Genomic DNA, 27,189 nt, shown 5'->3' with positions numbered 1-27,189 from the left:
TTCAGACTTTCAAGGCGGACCAGTCGCGCGCGCGCGAGCACCCCCTCACACACACACACACACACACACACACTTTCCCTTAGCTGTGCTTTTGTGTTTTGTCAGAATTAATGAGAAAAGTTCCCTTGCCCTAGGGGTAATTAGTGTCCTTGGAGTTAAATAAGCTAATACTTAGACACCTCTGGCACAAGCAATTATGTTTGTGTATTGAATAATTGATTCAAAGAGGGGGGAAGGGCTGCTAATCAGATCTGAGCATAATGAATTGATTTAATTAACAGGGGAATCCGAGGGTCTCTGGAAACTGCGCGCATTTATTCAGTAGCAGCAGAGGCGAGCGCGGCACATAAACTGGGAGAGAGGCGGCGCGAGTTTGCTTTTAGCAGTTGTCAGATTTGCAATTGGATTTGTTTGAATATAGTTGCTGTTTCGGAGCAAATGAGAACGGGAAAGAGAGAATATTAAGAGCGAGGAGAGCTCGGCCGTTCAGTCTGAGCGTCTGATCCGACCGTGTGTGCACAGTTACAGATAGGCGACATTAGATTTGTATCGCTTTTCATTGTTTTGTCCCGTTTTTTTTTATTCGCATGGAATTTATCAAGAGCAACCGACGCTGTTTGATCGCTATTTGTTTGCGCTGCACTTCAGTCCGGATAGGGGTTTCTCGTCGTGTTTATCGCCGTATTCCGTGTATGAATTATTATTGATAGGAGGGAGAAAACGCGCAGACGGCAATTCATCTTTCCAGGGTTTTGGTTTATCGAGGCGTAGTCTAGTCAACCGCGCGTTTCAAAGCCATTTCCAGGAGAAGCTGTGAGCACACCGAGCGGTGCAAGCCTGCTGGAGCCGAGGACGGATCGCCCGAGGAAGGACTCCTCGTTCCTCAGGACGATGGTGTTGGACAAGGAAGAGGGTGAGTAACATCCACCACCGTAGGATGCTATAACCTAGGGAGTAACACAGCAAACTACTGACATTTTACACGCTAAGTGTTTCCCGTCGCCCCGGACCCTGTGCACCCGCAGCCTCCGCTTAACGCTGGCTTTTTCAACCCCATTTAGTCACGACGGGGTCCGGGGATTTTTTTTTTTTTTTTAACTAAGACTATTGTGGCTGCTTTCTGTACCATGAAGTTGAGGCGCTCTTCCACAAATACCCCATCAATGCTAAACTGCAGTTTAGTTTTGGAAGAGTTTATTTTAGACGAGATTTGTTTGCAGCGTTTTTGACGTGTGAGCCAGAGTTTGGTGATACTCCACACAGACTGCAATGCATGTGGCTCCTCTTTTCTTTCCTCCTAAGTGCTTTTTGCGTCTGTGAAGTTGGCGAGGCAGCCTTTGACATCACCACGGGATGGGAGATGACAGCAGAGTGCTTTTAACTTGATTGCAAATTATGGATAGCGCCTGTGCAACGTTCACTCACTTTCCATCCAAATAGGCCTACTTGCATTACTTATCTATTTCAATGTATTTAGGTTAATGGGTGAGGCAATCTAATTAATTTTAATTTAAATCAAATTCGCCTCTAATGACGACCCATTTTGGATTAAACCGATGTTGAGATGTGCAGCGCATTCATCACATCACATTCAGGTCTTTTAGTGCATGTGCTCTGAATGCATTTATGCAACCTGACAGAAATGAAGTAAAATGAAGTAACTGCGCGATGCATTTCTTTATTCTGTCACTTCTTTAAGAGTATTTTGAGGTTGATTTGCTGACAGTGTAGACCACCTGCTGGCATGCACAGTGACAGCCTCCACAACCATAAAACACATTTTTGTGTGCGTGTGTGTTATTTCTCAAAGTACAGGATCTTTCTGTTGTACAATCGAGTTTATCCACAGCTCCTCCTCCCCCAAAAGTAATGGATGCATCTGTAACCCGTTATTTATGTTTGAAAATGGATATTTCATTCATCTTAGAGGAGCATCCTTTCACTTACACATCCAAAAACCAATAAAAGCACTGCGGTAGAGACATAAATTGGTCTGTCTGGCTGAATCCATGTTGTGTTGCTAATGTACTCAAATTAACTCAACTGTAAATTGTCTCCTTTGGATGTCTCTTGCTAAAAGTTCCCTATATGATTCATGATTCAGATTGCTTTTAACAGTTATTGGCTAAGCAATATGGTAAATGTACAAGGTGATGCAAATGGCATTAGTGGGAAAGGATGCACAGGAGCATGTAATGCAGTCAATACTACATTAACTACTGATGCCCAATTACAGAACCAGGGAGAGAGGCTTTTAGGAGCATTAGGACTTGCAGAAAAGCTGAGATCACCTGCTGCTCATTGCCTAAAAGCTTCACCCTTTATTTGCTGGGTCCAACCAGCAGCTCCAGCATTTTGGCCAGGTTGTCAGCAGAGCAGCTCGGATCTGGTCTCTTTCTCTATGATGCCTCTTAGCGTTTATTGGCTCCAAAGTTATAGGCTTGTCCGTTCAACCTTCACGCCTAATGTATCCACTTAGTGCCAGCGCAAACAAATGCGTGTGTATGTGGCAGTCGAGGTGTGGGTCTGGGTGGCCACATGGGTGTATATGTATGATTACTCTGTTTTTCTTGATTGATTTACTATTATGCCCGCGTGTGTTTGTGCGAGTCGCTTAAGTGTTCATATTTCAGTCCTTATGCGGCCTATAAAACAGATCATCAGCGTGTCTGTTCTCGTGTTCAAAGCCAGCGATCCAAGTTGGCAACAAAGTAATGATGCTGCTTGTTTGGCAGACCGTTTTTGAACTCTCACTCCTCTTAGAAAAGTCTGCAACAATTTTGTGCTGCAAAAGCAATTACCAGAAATGAGCCTCTGTGCCTGATACCAGTCTTTTCCCACTGCATAAGTTTATCACGAGTCGAAAATGTAAATAAAAAAAAATTGCAGACATGCTCCTGTCAGCTGTCATTTTAAATATTTACTCTTCATCGCTTCTTGTTGGATGCAGACACTGTCACATACTGAGTGTCAACTAAGTGCCTTATTCTCAGATGATTAGATCATTAACTTGCATATACATTATCTAGTAGAGCCCTGAGTCTGAGAGTGCAGAGGAGGACTGCAATAAGAATATAGGCACTGCTCTGTGAAATGACCTAATATGCAGGTTATAGTTAGCGATGAATAGCAACATGTACCAAAATATTCACTTATTTTACTGTGTGATATGAGGTTCCAATTTGCGTATAATTTGGGGGGGCGGGGGGGGGGGGGGGGGGGCTCAGCCGTTTTCTCTCTTTCTTTGTACCAAGTGCAGGAGGAGAAAGTGAGTCCACGCTGAAGGCATATTTCTGCTGAACATTACCATAACTACAGTATACTCTTTACAGACCTTAAGCAAAGAGGGGGAGAAAAAACCTCCAGCTACTGTTAGATTTCAGGTTACCTGTGCTTGTTAATTTAAGATCCTGTTATCAACCTGTCCAGTAAAAACGTGTACATTCATAAAGCTATGATTGAAAAGAGGTGCTGCAGATGAATATAGACTGACGATCTTTCTGTCAGCTGCTGTAATAAAACTTGGGCTTCGGGCTCCGATTTTTATTTTGAAATAATAAGAATTGCTTCATTCTTTACCAGTGTTACCATGGTAATACTGTCTTGTAGCGATGTTATATTGATTTAGAAAGTGGACAGTAATATTTCTTTTCTGTTATTTGCTTTCTGAGGGTTGATTTCTAATTTCCAGTTGGAGATTACTTTTATATGTTCCTTAAGTCTTTTCACTTTTACAAAGGAATGCAATTTGCTCTCTCGTATTTGCTATTTTCTCAGCTTATTGGTTTGCTCTTACTTCAAAATTAAACTTGGCCATTTCCAATATTGAAATTACATCTGGTTTTGGGGCTCTAGGCCTTGAATAATATTACAAACACATTGCTTCGTTTGATATTTCTTAAGTCAGTACATTTTTTTTATGAAGCTTTATTATGGGCACCTGCAGTTCCTCTATTGAACTTTTCCCTTTTTTTTTCTCCCCCCCCCTTTCACACAGTTTGTCAGGAGACAGTTGAGTGGTTGAAACAGTTACAAGTGTAACATGCAAAGATTTCACTCCTTTAAAAAAAAAAAAAAAACTACACATGTGGAAATAACATAATATACCCAGCATTGAGAAGCAACAGTCTTACACTCTCACTGTTTTGGCTGTCCGTGCAAAGCTTTTTGCTTTATTCATTTTAGCTGAGCTCAGAAAAAAAGAAAATGAACACAAAATCACATTAATACAATTTTCAGCTGCGAGTGTTTAATTCCATCTAATCTGAGTCTGATCTTACAAATGCAGAAGCCTCACAAGAGACAATTTCGTCTGTCACCACTAAAACCTCTAGATCCCTATCAGTCCTGATCGTTTCATATTTTACGAGTGCGGGAGATTTGTATCACTTTCCATGATCTAAGTGGAATTCAAAGAGACTGAACTGAGACTTAAGAGATGCGTGTTAGCGAGCGCGCCCACCTGCCTCCGATGTAAATTGCTGCACTCATCAGTGTAGCACACAAACTCAATTATGCACTCTTGAGCTGTAAGAGCATCCCTTTTATTATTGCCAGAGGCCACATGCTAGCTATGTTATCATACAAATTCTCACAACAAGATCTGCTGCCACCACATGCATCACAGAGAACAGACCATCCCTGTTGTGTTGTCCCAAGTCTGACCCCCTTTTTTGTTTGTGCCTCTTTTTTTTTTGTTGTTGTTGTTGACTTCAAAACGATATTTTTAACATCAACAGGATATTCCACTATGTGAGACTGATGAAATTCAGACAATATAAAATGAGCAGGACCAGTGAAACATAATTCAAGTTCTGAGGCAAATGCATACATCAAAAATATTGGATGAGTCACTTTACTGGTGTCAACACTGATTGAATAACTAAGACTATTCATGCATATATGCTGCATATACTATGCTGTTCATCTGTTTGAACCTGTTGAAGGAGAGTCTCACTGTGAAGCCGACTCCCTCAAGCAGTTATTGACTACACTCATGTTTATGTGGAGGGGGAAAAGAAATATACGCTGATGCCTCTGCAAACATACATGCACACACACCTCCTGCAACATCTCATCCTTTTTTTTTTTTTTTTTTTTTTTTTTACATGAAGTTATTTATTCACCTGTTTACCAGTTGCATGCTCACTGCTCTGACTTGTGTCATTCTGCACTCTGTCAAGTTCATTCTTTGCTCGCTGGGGAAAAAAAAAAATCATTTCTCCTTTATTCTGTCATCATAGGCTTAGAAAAGGAAGACAGGAGACATGGGAAAGAGGAATGACATGCAGCAAAGTTCTTGAGATGAGCAGATGTCAAAACTACAAAGCCACCAACTATTGTTCTTCAGAAGCTTTGTTACAATGGGGAGAAAAACCGTAAATGACATTTGGAATGATTTTAAATTGGAATAAAAATGGATGTTTATGTTTATTTGATTAGCGTAGTGCATTTTTGAGCTCATGTTTGAACTGAATCCTAAGTCTTATCAGTCTCAGCGCTTTCTTGTCATAAATCAAGCTAACCTTCGTCTTGTTTAAACCTCCTGAAAAAAATTATTGATGCATATTTTTAAAGGTGCACATAGCCTATGTGTTTCTATCTTGGTTAATACTGGATTACAAAGGCAATACTCTATTCTGAGATTTTAAAGACTCTATCAACTATGTCGATATAACATATTGATTACTGCTTACTCCTCCAGTGTGTATGCTTGTGCTGACACAATGTTGTCAAATGAAGCCTTAGGTAAACTGTGCCGGGATTTATGGAAGCGCCATATTTCATGAGATTCTTGTGGAAACTGCTAGAAAACATGTAGACAGTGATTGCTTTTTAGAGTACTAAATCTTGAGAATAAGTAATGGTTATGTTGCAAGGGATGCACAGTGTGTAAAATTATGACCGCATCTATATGTATAATATATATATAGTACCAGTCAGAAGTTTGGACACACCCAGTGTCCAAATGTTTGACTGGTACTGTGTGTGTAATTTTTATTTTTGTTTTGTTTTTAAAGCTTTCAGCCCTTCATTTCACTGTCTTTGAGTACAAATTCAGTCTTACAAATTCATTAAACTGGGTCTCAGGTAGGGACCTAGATAGGACAGCAGCGATAAACCTCTGCCCCTGCCCTCAGTAAATGTCATTAAAACTGGCCAATAGGTGCTTGGCAGTCAACAAGGCGATGCCAGTGCTGACGCACATTGCAGGCTCTCTCTATAGTGCTCATCTCACAGTGCCAATAGGAGTTTTTTCCATTGTCATATTTCCCATTTGCACAAGCCACAACTTTTGTCACTAAACATTTTCATTTGTCTTTGTCCCTCCCTGTGTGAGTGTTTCTGAGGGTGGTAGTGTTCACTGGTCAGTGAAAGAGATTTTGCTCCTTTAAGTGTAAGGAGCAACACAGCCTCTAGGGGCTGCTAGCGAGGCTTTTAAACTTTGGGAGTAACATCACTCGGAACTGCAGACTGAGTGTTTTTAAAAAGTACTTTTGACCTTAACTGAGACTTACTGCTGTTAATCTCTGACCCACATATATCAGTATTTTTGTCTCTTCCTGACCTGCCTTCAGATTCAAATGAAGACACCTCTCAGTGTAATAATACAAACACAAAATTAGTTTTATTCTTTCTGGGCAACTTCATTTTGTTGCCCTATAACTTACTGTTTTTCTGTTTTGATGAATATTTACATGCAGTATGTATTTCTAATACAGCTTAATATTTATTTATGCCCAAATATCAACAATAAAAGCCTGCCTTACAGCTGATTTACGGCATGAAATAGAGGAATCAAAGAAAATAAGGGAGGAGTCTCCACAATTTCTTAAGATCTTACAATTATCTTGTTGGTAAATAGAAGAGCCTGGGGTCCCTGTGCTTAAATAAGAGCTAACTTGCTGAGAGCTAACCTCTCATTGGCTGACCTTTTAGTTAATAAAATCTTAAATAGCTAATTAAAGCCTGTGATTAAGATGGGTTTTTCGTCACCCCTTAAAGCTAACAGATTGAATATCTGAATATTTATAACTACAGAATCCGAGGCAAATGACAGCTGCCATCTGTATATATTCCCAAAGAACTTAAAGTTAAACCTGTTCCTCAGACACTTCTGGCCCCCATTTCAATCACATTACCTTTCATTTCATTTTATTACATTTCATTTGACCAGCTATTTGATTTTAGCCAGTAACAGGAATTACTCCCAGAGGAAATGGCATACGTCTTTTAATATTATGAGGTAATGAAATAGTGTTCAAATGTTTTCATTAAGGCCATTTTCATAATGAAACATCAAGTATCATCTATAGCGTTTCCCTTTTGAGATTTTTAGGACGGGTCTGACTTCATGAGACGGCTTCTCTTACCATCCCTTCTTCATGAAGACCTCTCTCTAATTGTGCACCCAACCTCCCTCATTATTTACCCCATCAGGTGTGGGAGTAGGTGCTTGAATGACATTAGAGGCCCGTGCTGCCAAATAACTGCCCCCTGTGGGGAATTTGCATTATTCAAGATTAAAGAACCTCACATAGTGCACCACAGTATGGTGTTCCTTCTTCCCTTCCATTTTCAACACACCGAGGACCCTGAATGGCACACCTGTCTCCTGGCATATCCTTTGAAATAATAAGTGTGCAGTAATTGCTGGGGAGTGGGAAGGATTTCGTACATCACTTCCTAACCTCGTGAGTGACACAAACTTTAGAGGGCTACATTTTTCCTCTCCAAATGCATTTTTAATGTGGACTAAAAAGTGTTTGTGCATTCTGTTCCGGATGGCGGAAAGTGGCTGTGACGGGTCTAATGGTTTGATTTCTTTCTTTTTTTTCTTGACAGGAATCATAAAGTGGCAGATAAGATTGCCTCTTCTATAAAGGTTTAAAAGTATCTAGTTTGACAATATATGGATTTTCTTTTTTTTCTTCATTCGATCTTAAATGCAGACTCTCTGGGGGAAATGTCAGTTGATCCTGTGCCTACTGTACTCCACTGAGATGAAGATGCATTCACCTTCCCGGTTATTGACAGCTTGCGCTTAAATGAAAAGCTGTAAAATGGCAGGTTTCAAGAACTAAACACCTTAGACCAACAGCAGACAAAGCTCAACAGTGAGCCCACATTTGATTGGCTAGATGAAATATCAAATACTCCCCTTGATCTGTCAACACTGACAGTCTTCCTTCTTTAAGACCTCTCTTGGGGTTTATTTGGAGTAAAACTGCACAATCAAACCATGAATGTTTTGGTGTCTTTTCTCCTCCTCCTCATTCATCCTAATCCCCCCACTCTCATTTTCTTTTCCCCCTATTCTTTTCCCTCACTCTGTTTCTGCTGTTGACAGCTTACCTTGCAGAGCTCTAATCTCAACCTACTACTGAGCAACCAAGTGTTGGAACAAGTCGCCTTCTGTAATAATTTGGAAACTCTGCCAGTTTCATGTCTTAAAAAAAAAAAACGCAGCAATGAATTTAATTAGAAAGCTGTTGCATATCTCTGTGATACATTTCTTTTAATTAACCCCATGTGAATAAATTAAAAATAATAGGGGGCTGAAAAGTGAGGAGGAAAAAAAAAAAAAAGCACCCTAATGAAGTTTTCCGTTAATTGGGATGGAGTCTGCAGCCAAACCACAGTGAGTAGTGAGCACCAGGAGCTAACAATACCTTCTGTAAGCCTTTAGAAAAAGGGCCCAGGGCCTTCGTGCTGACTTCAAGTGTAAGAAATGCACCTCTGACGTGATGGAAATGACCGTGGGCTGGGAGAAAAGGCAGTCCTGTTCCAGGCTGCTCTGCTGAGACTCCCCATGCCGCGCTTGAAGCTGGGCCAGTGTTATTGCAGCCCTAATGTGCCTGACTCATTTGGAGCGGATCAGGAGTAATTATGGTAGGGAAAGTGGCTGCCGACCGTGGGGGTCAGGACACTTGTAACATGTGAAAAGAGCAATTATTCCAGGAGACAAAACCCTCCCTTATCCTGGGCAGTGCCAGGGTCAATGCAAGGGACGGCTGGGCTCCGTTTCAGCGGGGCTTATTAGCCACAGCAAGCTGCAAAGTTTGAGAGAGTGCATCTTGTTAATGAACAGTCCCCTCCTCAACTGCACCAGCCCTGTCTGCTCTCTCCCACTTACTGTGGGTGTTAATTATGTCATAATCATAGCATGCATACAGTCCCAGAAATCACCTCACAGACCCTAGCATTCATACACAACCATCTGGAAAAGTAGCATGCCGCATAGTAACATAGAAGGCTCTTAGAGCAAATTATAAGAAGGAAAAAAAAAAAACCAACCAGTATGAAATGTAATATTGACTTGGGCTGTGTCAAAAACTACCTAATTCGAGAGAGCGTATGCATGTGTTCATGCATATCTTTTCCTTTGCTTCTTGCATACGTGCCAAACTAATGATAGAAACATGATTCAGTGTTCTTTATTTTGTTTATCGTTCAGAATACGCTCATCAGTCTGCTTTCAACTGACATGTCTATTCCAGCTGTTATTATTACCAGATGTCTTGTATTTTGTCTTGGAGATATAAAAACACGTCTACGGACTCAATTACAGCAGTGATGGAAGCTGAATGAAAAGGGGCTGATTTATGCACACAATAGCAAGACATCTGCACGAGATCCCTATTAACCTCAGTGGCAGACACCTTGGCCCTGGGACAGATTTTATTTTCGAATGCCATGGCCACAACATGGCTGAAACACAAAGTACTTGGATAAAGAGCTAGACCAAAATCGACACAGTAAGTTTTGATTTTCTACTATTCTTCACTTTTAACATTGATCTTAAGAGTTATTTAAGCTCAGTCATGTATCGCTGGCAACTTCACGCAGCAGTTTACTGACTCAATTAATGTCTGGGCCGATGTGCAGGAGTGGTTTGAATAAAGTAGAGGATGATGGTGGTGGGGATAATGACACATGCACTTGTTCCAGATAAATGCAATCACTTGGTAATACAGTATCTAATTTCCCTGAGCAGCCCGCTCTGTGTATTCACCACGCTGGTGGCGAACGCTTTCTTATTTAGTGCAGCTGGGAGTTGGAATTATAGGGGCCCCCGAGAAGAGGCCCACCCAGGGCCAGCTTCCACTTCCTTGAAAGACCACCTCCCTCCCCATGTGTCAGGAAGGCTGAGCAAGATCCTTTACCTCCCCATGAACCAGCAAAGTCTGCATCGCACCATGGCGTCAGAGCTTTTAATTGATCAAAAGACATTTAACAAACAGAGAAGCAGATGTAACTGTCCTTTCTGCCATTAAGGTTGAGTGCCTGTGAGAGCAGCTGTTCCACTGGGATTATGTATGTGTGTGTGTGTGTGTGTGTGCAGCAGCAGCAGACCAGTGAAGGATGAATTTGTAAGTGAATTTCTCTATCAGATGAACCAATTAGCTGATCAACATTAAAATTATTTTGCAACTACATCTGATAATAAATCAGTTTAGTCCTTTTTACTGAGTAAACATTTACTGTTTTAAGTTTCTCAGCATTTCCATTGTAAACTGAAGCAGAAATGTAAGAAACAGTGCTGATTTTAGGTGATTATTATTATTATTATTATCATTCCCACACTTTTACACCCACAGCAGCTGATACCAAGACAATAACCTTCTTCCTTTTAGCCTGTATGAAATGGCACTAGCTGATGATGGCCCCGGGATTCGTATAAATTAGTGTATGCAGAATACCATTCAAACACCTGCTTACTTGTTATAAAATAGCAACCAACACTTTAATGGTACTGATAAGGGGGGAAAACAAAAGGGTTTGGGGCAAATTGTAAGTGTTTTTTTTTTTTTGTTTTTTACTGCTCTTGCCATGTCTGTGTGATAATTGTATTTTTCTATTTTCTTCCCCTGTATTTCCTTGAGTGCTCCATCCAGCGTATTTTCTTTTAAAACCTTAAATATATCAGAAAGGTTAGTGGACTGATGTGATTTTTTTGATAGCTGTACAGATGGAAGTGTAAATGGGGTAACAGAAATCGGATGCTATCTATAATGGGAAATACATGCTTTGACAGACTGCTTGGCTTGAGTAAAACTAACTGTACATATTCCTGAAAGATACAATCTTAAAGAAAAAGGAGGAGATGACAGGCATTTTCACACAGTGCTAATGGCAAATTAAATTTCTTCTCAGGAAGGATATTTGGCAGGCCGAGTGCTGTCTCTCCACTTTGAGGGGTAAAATGCATCCCTTGTTGGAGAATGAATCGTGATGTGGAGAGGCATGCTTTTGGTAACATCAAATGACACTGGAAGGTCAGTGGCACTTGTATCTGTTAAATGGATTGGATTAAGTGGAGGCTGCCTTCCTAGTCTGCTGCTTCCTTTCATAATGCAGCTTTTCTTTCTGGGAGGTGGCAAGCTTTGGAGGGTCTGTTCTACTCCACCGTTTCACAGAGCGCCGGGAGTGGTGACAGGTGCAAGAAAATGTCTCATGGCATTAAGGGAATTGAAAAGACATTTACTTTACACAATCATTTTTTTTTCCTGTCACTGTTCTTTGTTTTGTAGGTTTTACCTACTGCTTGCTACACTACTATTAAAGCCGTTTTCCAGAGGCTGCTTTGGTGGAAGACATCAAACTCATGTTTTTTGTTTTTTGTTTGTTCCCCCCTCATAGTTGGAGGCGTATTGGTTTCTTGGCAGATATTTGGTGTTCCTCTGTTGAGGTGTCTTTCTTAGAGTTAGGCCTAAAGGACCAGGACACATGCATAAAGAAACAGAGAAACCGTGGTCACGGGAAGAGACTGACTGTGTAATGATGCTGAGCAGTGTTTTATAAAAACGTGTTGAGCAGCACACAGTAACTCCATGATAGGTTAAGCTTTGGCCTTTTTCAAATGTGATGTAAAACACACACACGATGTGTTTTAGGCAAGTGTTGTGGGTGGTGGTCTCAACCAATTACGAGTAGTCTTCTGGAGGTGGAAGAATGACCTTTTTGTATAATTAGTTCTCTTATTTAAAGCAAAGATTTTGAGTAGAATAACTAATTAGGTGTCATAAAAGGCAAATTAAAGATTTTTGAGATCCCTGAGGGAAGTGCAGCAACTTCTATATTTTTCTTTGCACAAGCTCTGAAACACACACACACACACACACACACAGGCATTTTCACTCTCCTCATTAAGACTGTTTTTAGTTCTGTAGAAGCCTGTCAGGCGAGCACTGTTGGCATACCTGCAGAGAGCTCCCCTAACAAGCCATGAAATACAGGTAGAAGAGTCCGCCCTTATCCAGTGTGGCTTGAATTTGAAGCTTTTTAGCTTCATTTACACTGAACATTGGTATTTATAGCAGGTTTTGTGATCCTAATGCGGCAGCTTCAAGGGGTCTGTTTTGGGAAGGAGGGAGGCGAGGGAGCTGGAGGGCAGGCAGAACACTAATTGATGGCTCACATCACCAGCACTGGACCAATTAGCCTCTCCTTTCTACTTCTGATAAAGAAATAAGACGGCTCAACACCACCAGAGCACTTACTGACATATAAACCAAAGTCATAAATTTGACTAACAAGCCCTCCTATTCCCTTCACCTCCTTCTTTAAAAAAATAAAAAATAAAAAAAAATTGGAAATGCTAATTGTATTACAGTCATAGCATTGTTGATGTGTGGATGGCCAAAAAAAAAATAAATTGCAGAGAAAATCTGGATCCAATAAGGTACTTTGTGGGTCCACTTGTGTGTGTGAGAGCATGTGAAAGAAAGAGGGGAAAAAAGGAGAGAGAATGATAATGATTTTCTGTTCCGAAGAAGTTCTTCTGAAAAGCGGTGTAAGATTTCTGTGAAGGAGAGCAAACCTGACAGATTGAGCTGAGAAAAACAGCGCCGAGTGAAGCAGTCCCTTGTTACCAGCTGAAGTTGTATCACTCAGTAAACTGCGGAAGCTAAAATGGATCTAACTACAGAATGACCTTATTCACACTTAACATAACACCACTACACAATATACTGCCACATTTTCATGCTAGAGAAATGTGCGTATATATAAAAAATGTAGCAGGTCACTTGCACACCTCTAAAGTGCAACAGTGACATATAAAACTCTGCATAACCTGTCTTTAAAATGGGGCCCTTTACAGATACCCACACATACAAAATGTTGGCCTGACACCCCCCCCCATGATGCAGACTGTCCAGTGTTTTTTTTTTTTTTTTTTAGGGAGAGAAATGTGTTTTTGAAAGTAGAGTGGCAAGTGGCGTCCACTGTGTGTTCTTTTAGATGGATCAATAGCTCAGTGTGTGAGAGAGTGTCTTAAGAGCTGTTGTCTTGTGCTTTCAGCTGTGGCAGACCTGTTAGTGCTACAGAGGGGAGCTGCGCACCCCTGCCTCTGTACCAGCAGTGGCCTGAGGGGGGCTTTTAGTCCAAACACAAATGTCAACCACACATAGACTATTAGTGTTTAGTGCAGTTATTAAATGGACTTTATTTGTCCTTTAGGAGGCTAAAAGGCGCACTTAAAGGGGACCTGCGTGACAGCAGGGCAATTTGCGAGTTTGGTAACTTAGGCTCGCTCATTGCAGACACATGAGTACAGATAAGTGTAAAAGGAGGAAAGGCTGTAATGCTCTGAGAAGGGAGCACTGTGTGTGTTGGTGATTTGTGTGCACACACGTGTGTATGCAAGTCCATGTGTGTGTGTGTGTGTGTGTGTGTGTGTGTGTGTGTGTGTGTGTGTGTGTGTATGCTAAAAGGCACTTAGGCCATAACATATCTCACTGGGGTCTGGTAGCAGCGTTTTTGTGGTCAGAGGCTTTTTAAAAGGTTAATGTTAATCTATACCAAACAAAGCCCACGAGGAGCTTTTACAGCTGTGGACAGTTGAGTGAAATGGGCTTTGATGAAATGGTAGGTAACTAACATACTACACAGCTTGTTGTAAATACCTCAGTAAGCAAAATAAACGCTGTCTCTTATTCTGAGAAACACCTGAGACACGCTCCTTCCTCCGCCAGCGATCATGTAACTTTTGTATTACAGCATGTTTTTAGTGGAACAAGCAAGTCAAGGCTTTGTAGCCCAATGTGACCTGTGTGCCTATCTACATGGAAGAATGTTTTCTTTAATGCATATGAAGCAGGTAGGCAGTGTGCTGTGGCCGTGTGCGAGGCCAGGCTTAGACGCCTCGAGAAGCAGCCAGCTTATCAAAAAGAGAACATGAAAAGTCACTCGTGTTCCCGGGCCGTAAATCACGCGTGGCTGTTTGTCTCCTTATCACTACAGGTGTGCCGATGCTCTCCGTCCAGCCCAAAGGGAAACAGAAGGGGTGTGCTGGCTGCAATCGCAAGATTAAAGACCGCTACCTGCTCAAGGCCCTGGACAAATACTGGCATGAGGACTGTCTCAAATGTGCCTGCTGCGACTGCCGCCTGGGGGAGGTGGGCTCCACCCTCTATACGAAAGCCAACCTCATCCTCTGTCGCAGGGACTACCTGAGGCAAGAAAGACACACAATCACCTTTCTCCCCTCACAACAAGCACAAAAGCCATCTCATTCCAAAAATTGTGACTCAAAAGGATCCCAAAGTTGTTGTTTGATTGTTTTATTTCCAATTTGTTTTCTCTTTTAAATCTTCTGATAGGGTTTGTTGTAGTTTCTCAGGATCAGATAAGGTTGATGCCTTATTCTTTTACAACATGCATATAGGTGAAGGCTAATGTGTTTTGCTTAGGCAATTTCTGGAACACCTTTTTTTTCCATATCTTTTTAATCCTCCACAGACATGAATCATGCAGTTCCCAGCATCTACAATACAAATCATCATCATCAAAAAAGCATGTGCACATTAAAACGCTTGCGTTTTGATGTCTATGTGCAATAAATAAAAAAAAATCTAAAGTGATGTTTTCATATTTTTCTAATGTGTTTACATGAACAAGAGCTGCTGTCATGAAGCAGACGTGTTCTTGGTTGTACCAGCACTGTAGGCTGTGAGAAACCTCCAGGCAGGCTTGTTGCTTCCCCAATGCTGCCCCCCCCCCTCCCCAGCTCTTTCAGATACCCCTGCCATCTGCTTGTTAAATTAAACATGACCATTTCCTGGGCGTTAGGTCACATTCCCTACCATTTATTTGAGAGGGAATCCCCCTGGGGCCGACTTAAAGATGCCGGTGCCCTAGGCCCCTCCTCCCAAAAGACCCTGTCCTGCACCATCCTCCCACTTTCCCTTTTTCCATTTTCCTTCTGCCTCCTTGTCTCACAGCATGGTCACTGTTATCTCTGACTTACTGCTACCCAGCTAAGTTTTGACTAGTTTATTCCAATTTTAGATGGTAAATTTAAAAAGGGCAGCATCACTTAAATAGCTACTAAAATCCAGCATAGAGGGCCTTAATCAACTTGTTTTTTTTTCTACCTCACAGATGCCTTGTAATGACATTTCACTTTTATTTCAGCTCTTCCTCCGACCTGGAAGAAGCCTACAGCCCACTTGAGAGGCGCTTAGGGATGTTACGTTGAGATAGGCCATTACCATCCATCAGTCCCCACCCACAGTTAATGCTTTTAAGATGCAGTGAGAGGTTCACTAAGACCTGATGTTGCCCCCAAAAGGGGCAGATGGTGCAGATGAGGTAATAATAAATGGGCAAATGACCGAGAGAACACAAAAATGATGAAGCTCAGAGTTTCACTTGGTAAAATACATCAGCTGAAAGGACAGCAACCTCAACCCTGAAGCCATAAGTGCCTACCGGCACAGTGAAGGGAGAAGGAAAAGCTTTCTTGCACATTAGACCACTAAGATGTAGAGGTCATGGAAGGGATGAAATGAAGAGAATGACATATGGAATCAAGAGTTAGGAATACTAAAATAAGAATAAAAAGGACAGAAGTAGAGAGCTTCCTGTGCTCCTCTGCTGCCCCAGATTGTCTAATGAAATCCATCCCACTCGCCTGCTCTTCAGCCTGCGACAAATGCAGAACACTTAATGGCTGAGATGCTTGAGATGAATTCTATTATGGAACAAATTAAAACCCTTGCCTTGCGTATATATAGAGAAGAGGCAGTTTTAGAGACCAGAGTATTTGAAAGTAGGTGATGCAGTCTCCATGCAGCACCAGTTTCCTTTTCATTCCTTCTTTTCTCAGTAGTAAGACGAAGGCTCTGCTCACCTGCAGTAATGAAGTTAAATCTGTACACTGAATTAGCCTCCCGCACTTCATTAAATACGAGCAGTGGATCAAACACACTTTGGTTATTTCCCAGGGTTTGGAACCCTGCCATGCTCACATTAATTATTATAGGAGCTCCATCTGTGATTGTCCTTCAGTGGCATTAGCAACTTATTGAATGCACCCACACTTTACTGACTATTACACTTCAGTGCACGCACACACACACACTAAAAATGCACATCTCAGCCAATGTCCTCCCATGCCCTTCAAAACCATGCACCATCAAAAAGTTTAGTTTTAATCCCTGTATCTGGAGTGTGTATTTATTTTTTTTTTCATTTTATTTTGATTTTTTAGCAACTTCTCTTCAATTCCATTTGTATAGCATCAAATCACAATAACAGTGACCTCAAGGTGCTTTATATTGTAACATAAAGACCCAACAATCAGGCGACCCCCTATGAGCAAGTACTTGGTGACAGCAGGAAGGAAAAACTCCCTTTTAACAGGAAGAAACCTCCAGGAGAACCAGGCTCAGGGAGGGGCAGCCATCTACCATGACCAGTTGGCGGTCAGGGGAGGGAGACAGGACAAAATCCACACCGTGGAAGAGAGCCAGAGATTAATAATAACTAATAATTAAATGCAAAGTGGTGTATAAACACAGAGTTGATAGAGGAGAGTGAAGAAGAAACACTGCAGTGCATCATGGGAAGCCCCCAGCAGCCTAGGCCTATTGCAGCATAACTAATGGAGGGTTCAGGGTCACCTGATCCAGCCCCAACTATAGCTTTATCAAAAGGGAATGGTTTTAGCCTAATCTTAAAAGTAGAGAGGCTGTCTGTCTCCCAACAGACAGCCTCTCTACCTCTTCACAAGAATAGCAGATTTATTAGGCGTTTTCTTTATATGGAAAGTCAAAGGTTGTACAATTTCACCAAAAGGCTGACAATATAGTGATGATATGATCATCAGGACATGAAGCCAGAAATAATTCAATATTCTGTTTCATATATTAGAGTGGACATAATAGTCAGCCACTTATCAAAATGTGGTGTAATTAACTGTAAGAGGAAAGCATTTTCAAGATAATGGACATTATAAGTTATCCTAAAACCAATGGAATAGCACACGCTAGAGGATAGCTCCATGTGGATGTGACTGTTTTTCAGATCACTCTTCTACTTACTTCTTTAGGAAGCAAAACAGTTGCTCTTCTTCCTTAACAGTTGCTCTTCTTTTTTCAGACGACATAGATCTGAACAGAAAGGTTTACACTTTCAAAAAGACACAACTGTTGGGGAAGGTCAGAACACGCGACGCATGCATTAACAGTTTTTCCTTTTATGAAATCTGACAAACCCTGTGCAGGCAGGGAAGTCTCAGAGAGCTCAGAGAACAGGTAGAAAACTTCAAGAGCCACAGCCCAATCTGAGAGAAGCAATTCAGAGAGGCAGATGATGCACTGTAGGAGCTTTAAGGGTTTGAAGTTAGCAAAGCAGCGAGTTGAAAGAACTAAAGAAGGCCCTCTTTTCTCTAAAGACCCATTGTAATAACTCAATAACAGAGGAAGGAGAGCTCCTTTATGTTCCTGCCGTCCAACTTTGCTCACAACATCCCACACCAGCACACAAAGTTACATTTTTAGCTACTAAATAAGAGCTTCTTTAAGGAGCAGAGAAGAGGCTTCAGTCATTCCCTGCTTTCTACTACCTACAGAACAGGAGATAAGGCAAGTATATTTGTTATATAAAGTTAAAAAACTCAAGATGCAACTTAACTGTTCAAAAACTCAAAGTCAGTATGCACATAATTAGATCTAAGCCACAGCAATGATGACAAGAGATCCAAGTAAAGCCTGTAATCTTGAGATGGTGAGATAAGAGGAATTTCAGCATTGTTAAACAGGGAAACGCACAGGGACGTTTTCATCTTTACACACCTACAGGTACGATTTAAGGTGTCACCCATCAGCATGTATCCGAATGGTGTAAATTATGGTCATTAAATGAACCACAACATGACTTTATTGATAACACAGTTTGCTGTGTTATTTTACTGGAGAGATCTTGCAGAGTGGTTTAAGCTGTCTTGATCTTAACACTTATCAAGCCCACCCACTTATCAAGGCCGGCGATCAGTCTGTAGAGTAAAAATTTATGTTTGGCATAAAGAGAGAGATTCTGTGGAAATGAAGTAAATGAAATTGACAATCACTCGGCTCTACAAAAACCAAAAATGGCTGTTATAGCAACTTTCTCACACCCTCATATGGAGCAGTCTGATAAATCTCCCGATTCTCAGCGTGCTCCCCCTCACTCTGCTCTCTGCTTGTGCCTCATCTTAATTCATTAGAGCCAGGCTTAAGTATACTATTGTCTATAGCATGTGCTATTCAAAATGCTTTGGGCATGGATTTGAAAACAGCGCATACTCTATAATATACTTAGCCGGTTCATGAGATCTGATTCATTTAATTCTAAATTGTTTACTTTAATCTCTCATGTCAGAAAAATGCACTGAAAACAGCACATTGTATAGTGTTTGCGTGTTGTGTGTAAACACATGTAGCAGAAGACATAACAATTACACAATGAGACTCGGTATTTCATTAACATTTTCTTGCCTTACCGTCCCATATTTCAAAATTACGAGGTGGTAAGGCTATTCTGCGAATTTGCATTGATCACCAGCTTCTCCAGTGACCTCTGAACCCTAACTGTGTTAGCGTGCCACACATAAACCACTACTCACTATGTGGAGATTTTTATTAATGGGGAATTCCATAGGTTATGTTCATTGTTAATCTTTTCCACAAGACTTACCAGCAGCAATCACAAAACATCAGCAATGCCAAGTTTAGCTGGATGCAAGTGCATTTCAATCATAATGGAACCTCTATTTATGCCATAATGGTTACCACTTCAATTTGAGTTCTACTGTTACCTCCAGTGTGGGGGTGGGGGTGGGGGGTGGGGGGCATATAATATCTGCACCCAACACATTATGACATTTTAAAGTTTGTAAAAACACACACAACACTCATCTAATAAACATATCCAGCTTGCTTTTACTTACACTGCATTATGCCATTTAGAAATCCACATGAGAATGCCTCACAGGCTGTGGTGAGCAATCCAAATCAGCACTTCTAACCCTTTAATCCATTTATATGAACCACCGAAGTGCTCATTTTAAAAGAGGGCCTTTCTTGCTGCAAACCCTGCTACAATACTGATGATTGATCAGCAAAGCACACAGGATTTGGTGCATTACAAGAGAGAAATTTGCCAGCCATACATGCTGGGAAAAAAAAAACTGTGATGTTGACTTCTTTTTTTTTTTTCTTTTTTTTTTTTTACACTTTTCTTTAGAGAATATTGATTTATTTAATCCAAATGACCAGGGAAATTGAAGTGCATGAGCCGCTGCACTCCTACAATACACGACATCTGTCAGAACAATGCATTCAAATTCCTCAGAAAATAGTCTATTCAAACAAAACGAAAATCTATTTTAAATGAAATGAATTAATGAACAAAACCCATTTACAGCTTATGTTCTTGCAATGCACTGTTTGAGTGCTGTGAAGCATATCAAGTTTATGAGAAATGGCAGTTAAAATTAACGCACTTTTGTGGTTTCTATATACATTGTACTATACAAGTTGTGTATGATTGCAGAATCTTTGATCACAGTGGAGTAAAAGAGTATTGTCTTTACTTTAGTACAAGGTAAAGGCGATAATTTCACTAATTTTGTGTTGCTAATGTCTTCCTTTTTGCAGTAATATGTTGGGCTCTGTTGGCTAACCTCACATTTTTAGTGTGAAATTCATTACTTACTATGCTATACTGCAGTGGTGGTTCTCTCTGGCTGCCTTGTAGTTTCACAGGAGCAGGAAGAAAAGGGTATGATGTGTGTTAAACAGTTCTCTCAGCCTGTAATCTCCTCTTAGCACAAGGAGCTCAATTAAGCCATATGTTGATGCTGCATTATAACCCAGACTCATCAGCTATTGGCTGAAGAACTCGGTGAGTGGGACACAGCTATTATTGAGAGCACTTTTTTTCCCTTTTTTTTTTTTTTTGCACACCGACTTCCCTGTGCCAAATTTCTGTCTGTGATTTCAAATCACAAAGCTGATAAGGAAATCAGGCTGGCATGAAAGACTATTAAGGTGATTAAAAAAAGACCAGTTAAGCGAGCACGGCACAGTACTTAAGCTTCATTCGGCTTACTGCCCTTTCCATATAGAAGGCCTGTAACCTTTTTTTGTGTTATTAGCAGGAATACTTTCGCTTTCTCACTCTGGAGTTTGAAAGACGTGGGTGTTTACCAGATTCTGCAGGCTTTATGTTATAAATGTTTCATTTCCAACACTGGGCTCAAATAACCCTCATAATAGAGTGGAAAAGAGCTTATACCCACACTATTTGAATTATTGGTTTGTGATATAGATATAGCTGCAAAGTAAAAACTAGCCACAGATGTGACGCGCTGCTTTGACTGAAGGCGGATCTTGGTGTCAGCGGCAAGCTGGGCTTCCCCACCAGGCGTTTTCACAACCTGTATGTATCAACTAAGCACCATGTCTGCAGCCCAGCAGGGTGTAATGGAGATGGGTTAGAATAATCCTTCTGGCTGTTATAGGTGTGTGCATGTCAATTGCTGCAAATGACCAAGGCTCTCTAGGCTCTTTTATAGCCTGGGTTCCCCGAGGGAGAGAAAAGGACATCACTGTGACCCGCTCACTACAGTAGAGCTCAACATGGAAGAGTCTCTGAATGCGATGATGACTCTGGGTGCTCTGGGGTTCTTTTTTCCAGGTGAAAATAAAATAAAATTAAGGGTCATTTATAAGCTAGAAGCTCAACAACTGACTGTTGCAAATACACGAGCTTTGTCCACACAAACTCACTTGCGTCTTGTAATATGAATGTTGGAATAGTATGGTAACAAGGTCAGTTTCTGTAGCACTGGTATTTGGTCTGTTTCCAGATCGATCCTGAATGTGTGAGAATGCAGTTTTTTTTTTAAGCTGTTTGGATAAGTCTTTGTGTCTCTCTGAAGAGGGGAAAAAAAACATCCTTTGAGTTACAGAGCACCCCGTGGGTGGCAGATGTCTACTGTATGAGAACATTCGGTATTTTTATTTTTTTTTACTGAAACAGTAACCAGTTGTAACAATGTTTCAGTTTAACACCCTGTGAATCCCTCTCATGGAACATAACAACCTTTCTCCCTCTGTTTCTGTCTTTCCTGCTCCTCTGGGGCAGTGGCCCCTAATTAGAAGCAGAGCTGCTGGATAGACATTTTCTTTAACAAGGTGAAAGCAACTGAATGGGATTCGCATAAACGAGGCAGAATATCAACACTGAGACTCCTCTGTCTGAGCTCTACAAGTTTGGGGGAAAGTGTTTAACATACTGTTGGAATGACAATCTGCTGTTGCCTTATCCCCTCTTGCAAAGCTGTGAAGCGGTCCTTTTCCTGCTGCAGAATATATAAATCTATCTGTGCTTCCGAATCTCCAAATTAAACATAGGGGCAGGCGCTTGGAAAATGAAAATGTAAATCTGACTGGGAAAAGCATTTGAGGTTCCTTTTGCTTTGAGGAGATCTACACCAGTGCCTTCTTGCTGTGTTTGTGACCTTTATCATTTGGCTCCTATCTAATAAGCCCAAACAAGCCGCAGTGAGGTTTGAGCAGTGAGTCTGTTCACTGTAAAACATTTAGTTAACTCCTCAAGGTTACATCCACCGTCACCGTCTCAGGTTCTTCTCAGAATGAAAGAGGAAGACGGAGGAAGAGAGAAGGGTTTGAGCCTGAATCCTTGTAACAGAAATCTTTTTGAACTTATGACTACATTATGGATTGTAGCCTCTTGTGTAAAAAATCCAGCTGGATTTGGTTGAAGACAGACTCATTAGGTAGTTTTGTTTTTGAAAGAAGAAAACTTTGAGCAGTTCAAATGGTTTGCCTCAGACCTGTTTTCATTGCTTTTGCAGTGTGCAAGAGGGAAATTCTTTGAAGAAGGAGATTAAAACCATGTGATCATTTTAATTAGATCATTAGCCAAGAATTAAGATCTATGTTTGTAACTCTCATTAACAAATATACCAACTGGATGCCAAGAAAGATTCTGCATATTCAATTTTGTCCTGTTTCCTTTTCCATTAAAGCTCCCTTTTTTAAATTTTTGCTGTCATTTTGTTACATGTTTGCTCTTTTGCTGCATCTAGGTAAAGAGTAGGTGGGTTAATCTCTGTCTATGCACTCTGTCTTTCAGGCTCTTTGGTACAACGGGGAACTGTGCAGCCTGCAGTAAACTGATCCCAGCCTTTGAAATGGTGATGAGAGCCAGAGATAATGTTTACCATTTGGACTGTTTTGCCTGTCAGCTTTGTAACCAGAGGTAAGAATGGGGGTCATAACTGCACAACAACATTGCCTTTAAAAAAAAACGAAAAAGAATGGGGTGTTTAAAAATGGCCAGTGGCTTAAATATCAGAGGCTCTTTAAAAAAAGAACTCTCTGTTGGATATCAAATTTTATATTTCATGACATTACTGCAGACCACAGTTTGTAATTCAGGGGGAAAAATAAATTGTGGTTGACTTGTGTTGCAAGAATCAAGGTTGAATTGCATTTGTAATGCCCTGCTAATTATTTTCTATTATGTCACGCTGCCAGCAGTTTGTCCTTGTTTGTGGCTAGATCTGTAAATCTTTTAAGCCAATGGGATGTAAAATTAGCTATTGTTCTTATTTGTCCAGGGAGGCAAAGGAGCCACAAAAAATGACGTCGTCCAGAAGTGTGCTGTTGCATAAAAGAGAATAGACACAGGTGTGAAATGGTGTTTTCCTAAGGGATAGGAGCTATTATGGAATTGGAGCAAGCACAAAGCCTACTGTATGGTATGATGTACACAGAATATGACATAGCCAAATATTACTTTTTCCCATTAATATACTGTCAGTAATGGCACCTCTCTGAAAGCAGAACGTCCTTTGCATGCTTGTCAGGGGTGCTGTGACCCTGTTCCTCCACACAGCACAAGCCCATTAACCTTCTGCAGACCAGATTCAGTTACCATAGTGAACACCTGCTGTAAGGGAATTATGACTGCAGCCTCTCTTCTCAGCTGGCAGACACAAAGCCAGGTCTCATCTGGCACAGTATTGCCATGGCTGTGACCGTTACCAGCTTTATTTACTGTGTTACCAGCCTGGCACATTACTAAAGCCAAGCCATTTTCAGCTGTATTCTTATCTTCACTCCCCTTCAGTCACATTATGGAGCTGTGTCCACTGTGTCACACAAACAAACAGCAGCGTAGAGAAGAACATCAGTGGGCCAGGCTACTATGTGTTATTTTCCCTCTCCAACTGACTGTGAGACTTTAGAGGAAAATGTTTTCGAGCACTGGAACTAAACTGGTGTGTGAAAAGCTAACCCTGTGGCAGAGTTTCCTTGGAAACTCTCGAGGCGCCACCGCCGTTTTTGCCAGGCCAAGGAGAGCTGACCTGCTTTTCATTGGGTGCCAGTGCCTGTGTCTGTTTGATTCGAAACTGTTTAGGGTTTTAATCTACTTTTATTTGAAGCCACACATTTACGATGGCCATCAAAACAGACCTGGAATCTGGCAAGCCGCGGTCTCGGTGCATGAGGTAAAATGTCTCAAGCCAAATATGTGCGATCAAACAGAATCATCAGTACCTGCTGATCTTAAACGCAACATTTTCACTGCCAGGGCAGAACAGAGTCCGCCAGTCAACAAACGCACACCACTTTGTCGCGATGCCAGCATTAATTATCTTTTTGTTTATAACAATGTTTTGTTTTTTTTTGTCTGCCAACAGGTTCTGTGTCGGGGACAAGTTTTTCCTAAAAAACAACATGATTTTGTGTCAAATGGACTATGAGGAAGGTCAGCTGAATGGAAGCTTTGAGACGCAGGTCCAATAGTTGGAACCTGACGGCGGCAACAACCGGCTCCACACGTTACACACAAGATGGATGTTCCGCTGCACTTGGAAAAAGACAAGCGTCTGTCTGCTTGCCTGCAATACTTTTTAAAAACCCCTTTATCAGTCCCTAAGGACTCTATTGTAAATGTTAAACTTTTTGCCCCTCCCACACCCCCCAACACTGAGCAGTTACAAATTTTGATGTACAGTTGTGCCTGCTTAGCTGAGCACTGTATTGCTTGTATGTTTTTGTGAAATTTGTTTCAGGTTTGTTTTTGTTTTCTTTAAGAAAAGGTTCACTGGAGGGTATGTACAGTCTGTTTTCTCTGTATATATAAACTGGAACATTTATTTTATGAAATGTAATGCAATTTTATTACTAGTGTGAATTAAAGATTCTTAAATGTTCATAGTGAGTTTTTTCTCTTACCAAAACCAAAGTTGTTGGAAGGAGTTGGCCCACATGTTGATATGTAATCATGTATCAAAAAACTGCAATGCTATAAAAGAGCCCTGCAGGCAAAAAAAAATATATATTTGAAGTCCTCTTTAAAACATGATGCAACAAAACAAGTTTTATTACATTTTGCAGAGTTCTGATGGAATTAGAAATGCTGTTTAAAATGAACTAAATAAGATTTTATTTGGAATAAAAGAATGCTTCTCCAAAAACCGTGTTGTTGTGAGCGTGCAGGTGTCATGAAAAGGGGGCTGAGATAAGCTGAGCTGCTCTGTGTGATTCATGCTTCACTAATTGCCATCTGATTATGAGGGTGAATTGGCCTGGAAATGAAATGCAACAGCAAATAAATTAGAGAGAAAATAAATGCTCATTGAGTTTGAGCTCATTCAAACTCATCAGCTACAGAAGTGCAGAGCTGTATTAAAGAGTACTTTTCCCAGAAGACTGTTAATGGAGATGTGTGACACTGTCTGTTTATCTGATGAGGTTATATCTGATATACCAACTCTGGTAGAGCTGTCAAATTTTCAGCCACTCCATCAAGTGATAATCCACTTCAGTGACTTTGCTTATTACATGCAGTTGTACACGTTAATCTTTAAATAAAAAGAAAAAAACTGTTAGGCATATATTAACTGCAAAGGATAATAGAAAGCTATTATATTAATAGGCAAGCACCCTGATTACCATGGATTCTTTTTTTTAATATATTAAGGCTGAAAGTTCAGTTAAATTGTAATTATAATTTCCTATTACTACACGGTTACTAGCAGTAATTACTACACTATATACTATACACGATAATTACAAATGATTTAAAAACGTCAACATTCATGTCATGTTGCTCTTAGCAAAACTGACACAGCCATGTTTTTACAGAGTGTGAAGCAGTTTTTAAAAATTCATGGCGCATCATCCATTTCATTTCCATTCAAGGTCAGTATGAAGTATTGTTGTACATCAGTCTGGACAGGGCATGTTTGCCTTAATTTCACTCACATTACCAGACCTCATCTGTGTCATGGCAGACCCTGAAAATTTTTTTTTAAAAGGCTTTTGCTGCCTTTGATTTAGTGGGAGAATTTCTGTCGCCAGTTTACATGTGCGAGGCGAACCACAAAGATAAACTCTGGAGTGCTTGAGTTTTAGACAAAAACACAAGTTGCCGCATTTATAGTACCGTAAGTTTGAATCAAGAGCCATTCAATTCCAAAGAAACAGGCCACAACATATATTTTGCTAAATGTGAATCAGATGCCGTATGAATGAATGCTCTCAGGGTTAATACACCTAATCTCCACGTCTGTATTAGCTGTTATTCAACGCAGTATCCGACAAACTTTAGATTTCGACAGTCTGTGCAGAACTCACCTACCAGCAGGACACAGAACATCGTTATAATTCGCTAACACATAAATCAAGTGTGCAAAGCGCATTAATTAGAAATTCATTAAAAATTCAGACTCACCGGCAGGTGTGCAAATAAAGGATTAGGTAGGCATCAATTATACCACATAAGAGAACATTTTAATTGCAATTCTTGGATTGATTTACAGGGGGAAACAATCAGGCTCTTTGCAATGTGGCTGATTGCTCATTTTCCTGAAAAATAATGAGAAAATCCTCACCAAGTAACACTGTCCCCAACTGAAAGGTAACAGGAACATACAGATAGAGATATGTGTGCTGTCATGCATACACTTACACAGATGCATGCAGGCACGTATCTGTCTATCAATCTATCTATCCATCTATGCACATTTCTATAGCCATGTAATAAAAACACACGCACACAGATACCATTAAGAAACATACACATCAATAATTGCAAAACACGATGCACAAACAGGCATACTCACACACATAAATACACATGCACTGCAGCTTGGCATTCCCATCTGCTTGTGTTGGTGGAGAAGTTCTTAAGCACCAAATGTTGCTCTGTTATGACTCAACTTTGTGAATTCTCCAACCTCCTCTGTGTTCCTGATTACTGCATTATGGCATCTGCTTAATTAGCTTGGCTGGTGTCATATGTTGCACACGAGGGGGTGTTAAAAAGTGCCCTTCCCTCTTGCTCATTATCTGCCTCGACTCATGTGATGTATAATCTCTCTTGACAGGCATTCATATTGACATAGGGACAGCTGTCAGCAGAGCGTGGTCATAAAGGGTGCACATAGAATAGAAAAACCACGAGGAGAGCAGATAAGTGGAAAAGCTGCCAAAAAATCTAAGTGAAACTAGTAACTCTGTGTTTTATTTTGGATCCATCAGCAACAATTCTAATTACACTGAATTTAATTTTATGGTTGAGAGTTTTCAAGAAGGAACTGATAATAGGCTATGCATTTTGATTATTTCAGGTATATTAAAAGTAACCTCTTGCCAGTGTATTATATAAATTGGTGTGTTGCCCAACTCTTGGCAAGGAATCAACCTCATTACTGCCATATGGGAAATTATAATCATTATCTGAGCAGTTCTGTTCATTTCCATCTAACAAAATACTCCTTTCTTAGTGGGACAGAAAGTTCATACATCTGAAACAGGTCTTCTTTACAGGTCAAAGGATCATACCCATGACACAAAAGGCACTGCAGTATAACTA

General features: G+C 40.7%; 1 protein-coding gene across 1 annotated transcript; it reads left to right on the top strand.

Moving 5' to 3' along the window:
• Window positions 1-222: 222 nt before the first annotated feature.
• On the top strand, window positions 223-24,675 carry lmo1 (LIM domain only 1). Its single transcript, XM_030722018.1, has 4 exons — window positions 223-913; window positions 14,248-14,461; window positions 22,435-22,560; window positions 24,008-24,675. The coding sequence occupies exons 1-4, from the start codon at window positions 892-894 to the stop codon at window positions 24,111-24,113; spliced, it is 468 nt and encodes a 155-aa protein (XP_030577878.1). The 5' UTR covers window positions 223-891; the 3' UTR covers window positions 24,114-24,675.
• Window positions 24,676-27,189: the final 2,514 nt, after the last annotated feature.

Source organism: Archocentrus centrarchus, chromosome 3, assembly GCF_007364275.1.
Source record: "Archocentrus centrarchus isolate MPI-CPG fArcCen1 chromosome 3, fArcCen1, whole genome shotgun sequence".
NCBI lineage: Eukaryota > Metazoa > Chordata > Actinopteri > Cichliformes > Cichlidae > Archocentrus > Archocentrus centrarchus.
The sequence above is the reverse complement of the archived record's forward strand: the minus strand, read 5'-3'. Positions and strand labels throughout refer to the sequence as shown.

Bases quoted from the DNA above. Each gene is read 5' to 3' on its own strand.
- lmo1 (XM_030722018.1), top strand. From the start codon at position 892: ATGGTGTTGGACAAGGAAGAGG. The intron at 914-14,247 runs GTGAGTAACATC...TTATCACTACAG, and splicing joins GGTGTTGGACAAGGAAGAGG to GTGTGCCGATGCTCTCCGTC. The intron at 22,561-24,007 runs GTAAGAATGGGG...GTCTGCCAACAG, and splicing joins TGTCAGCTTTGTAACCAGAG to GTTCTGTGTCGGGGACAAGT.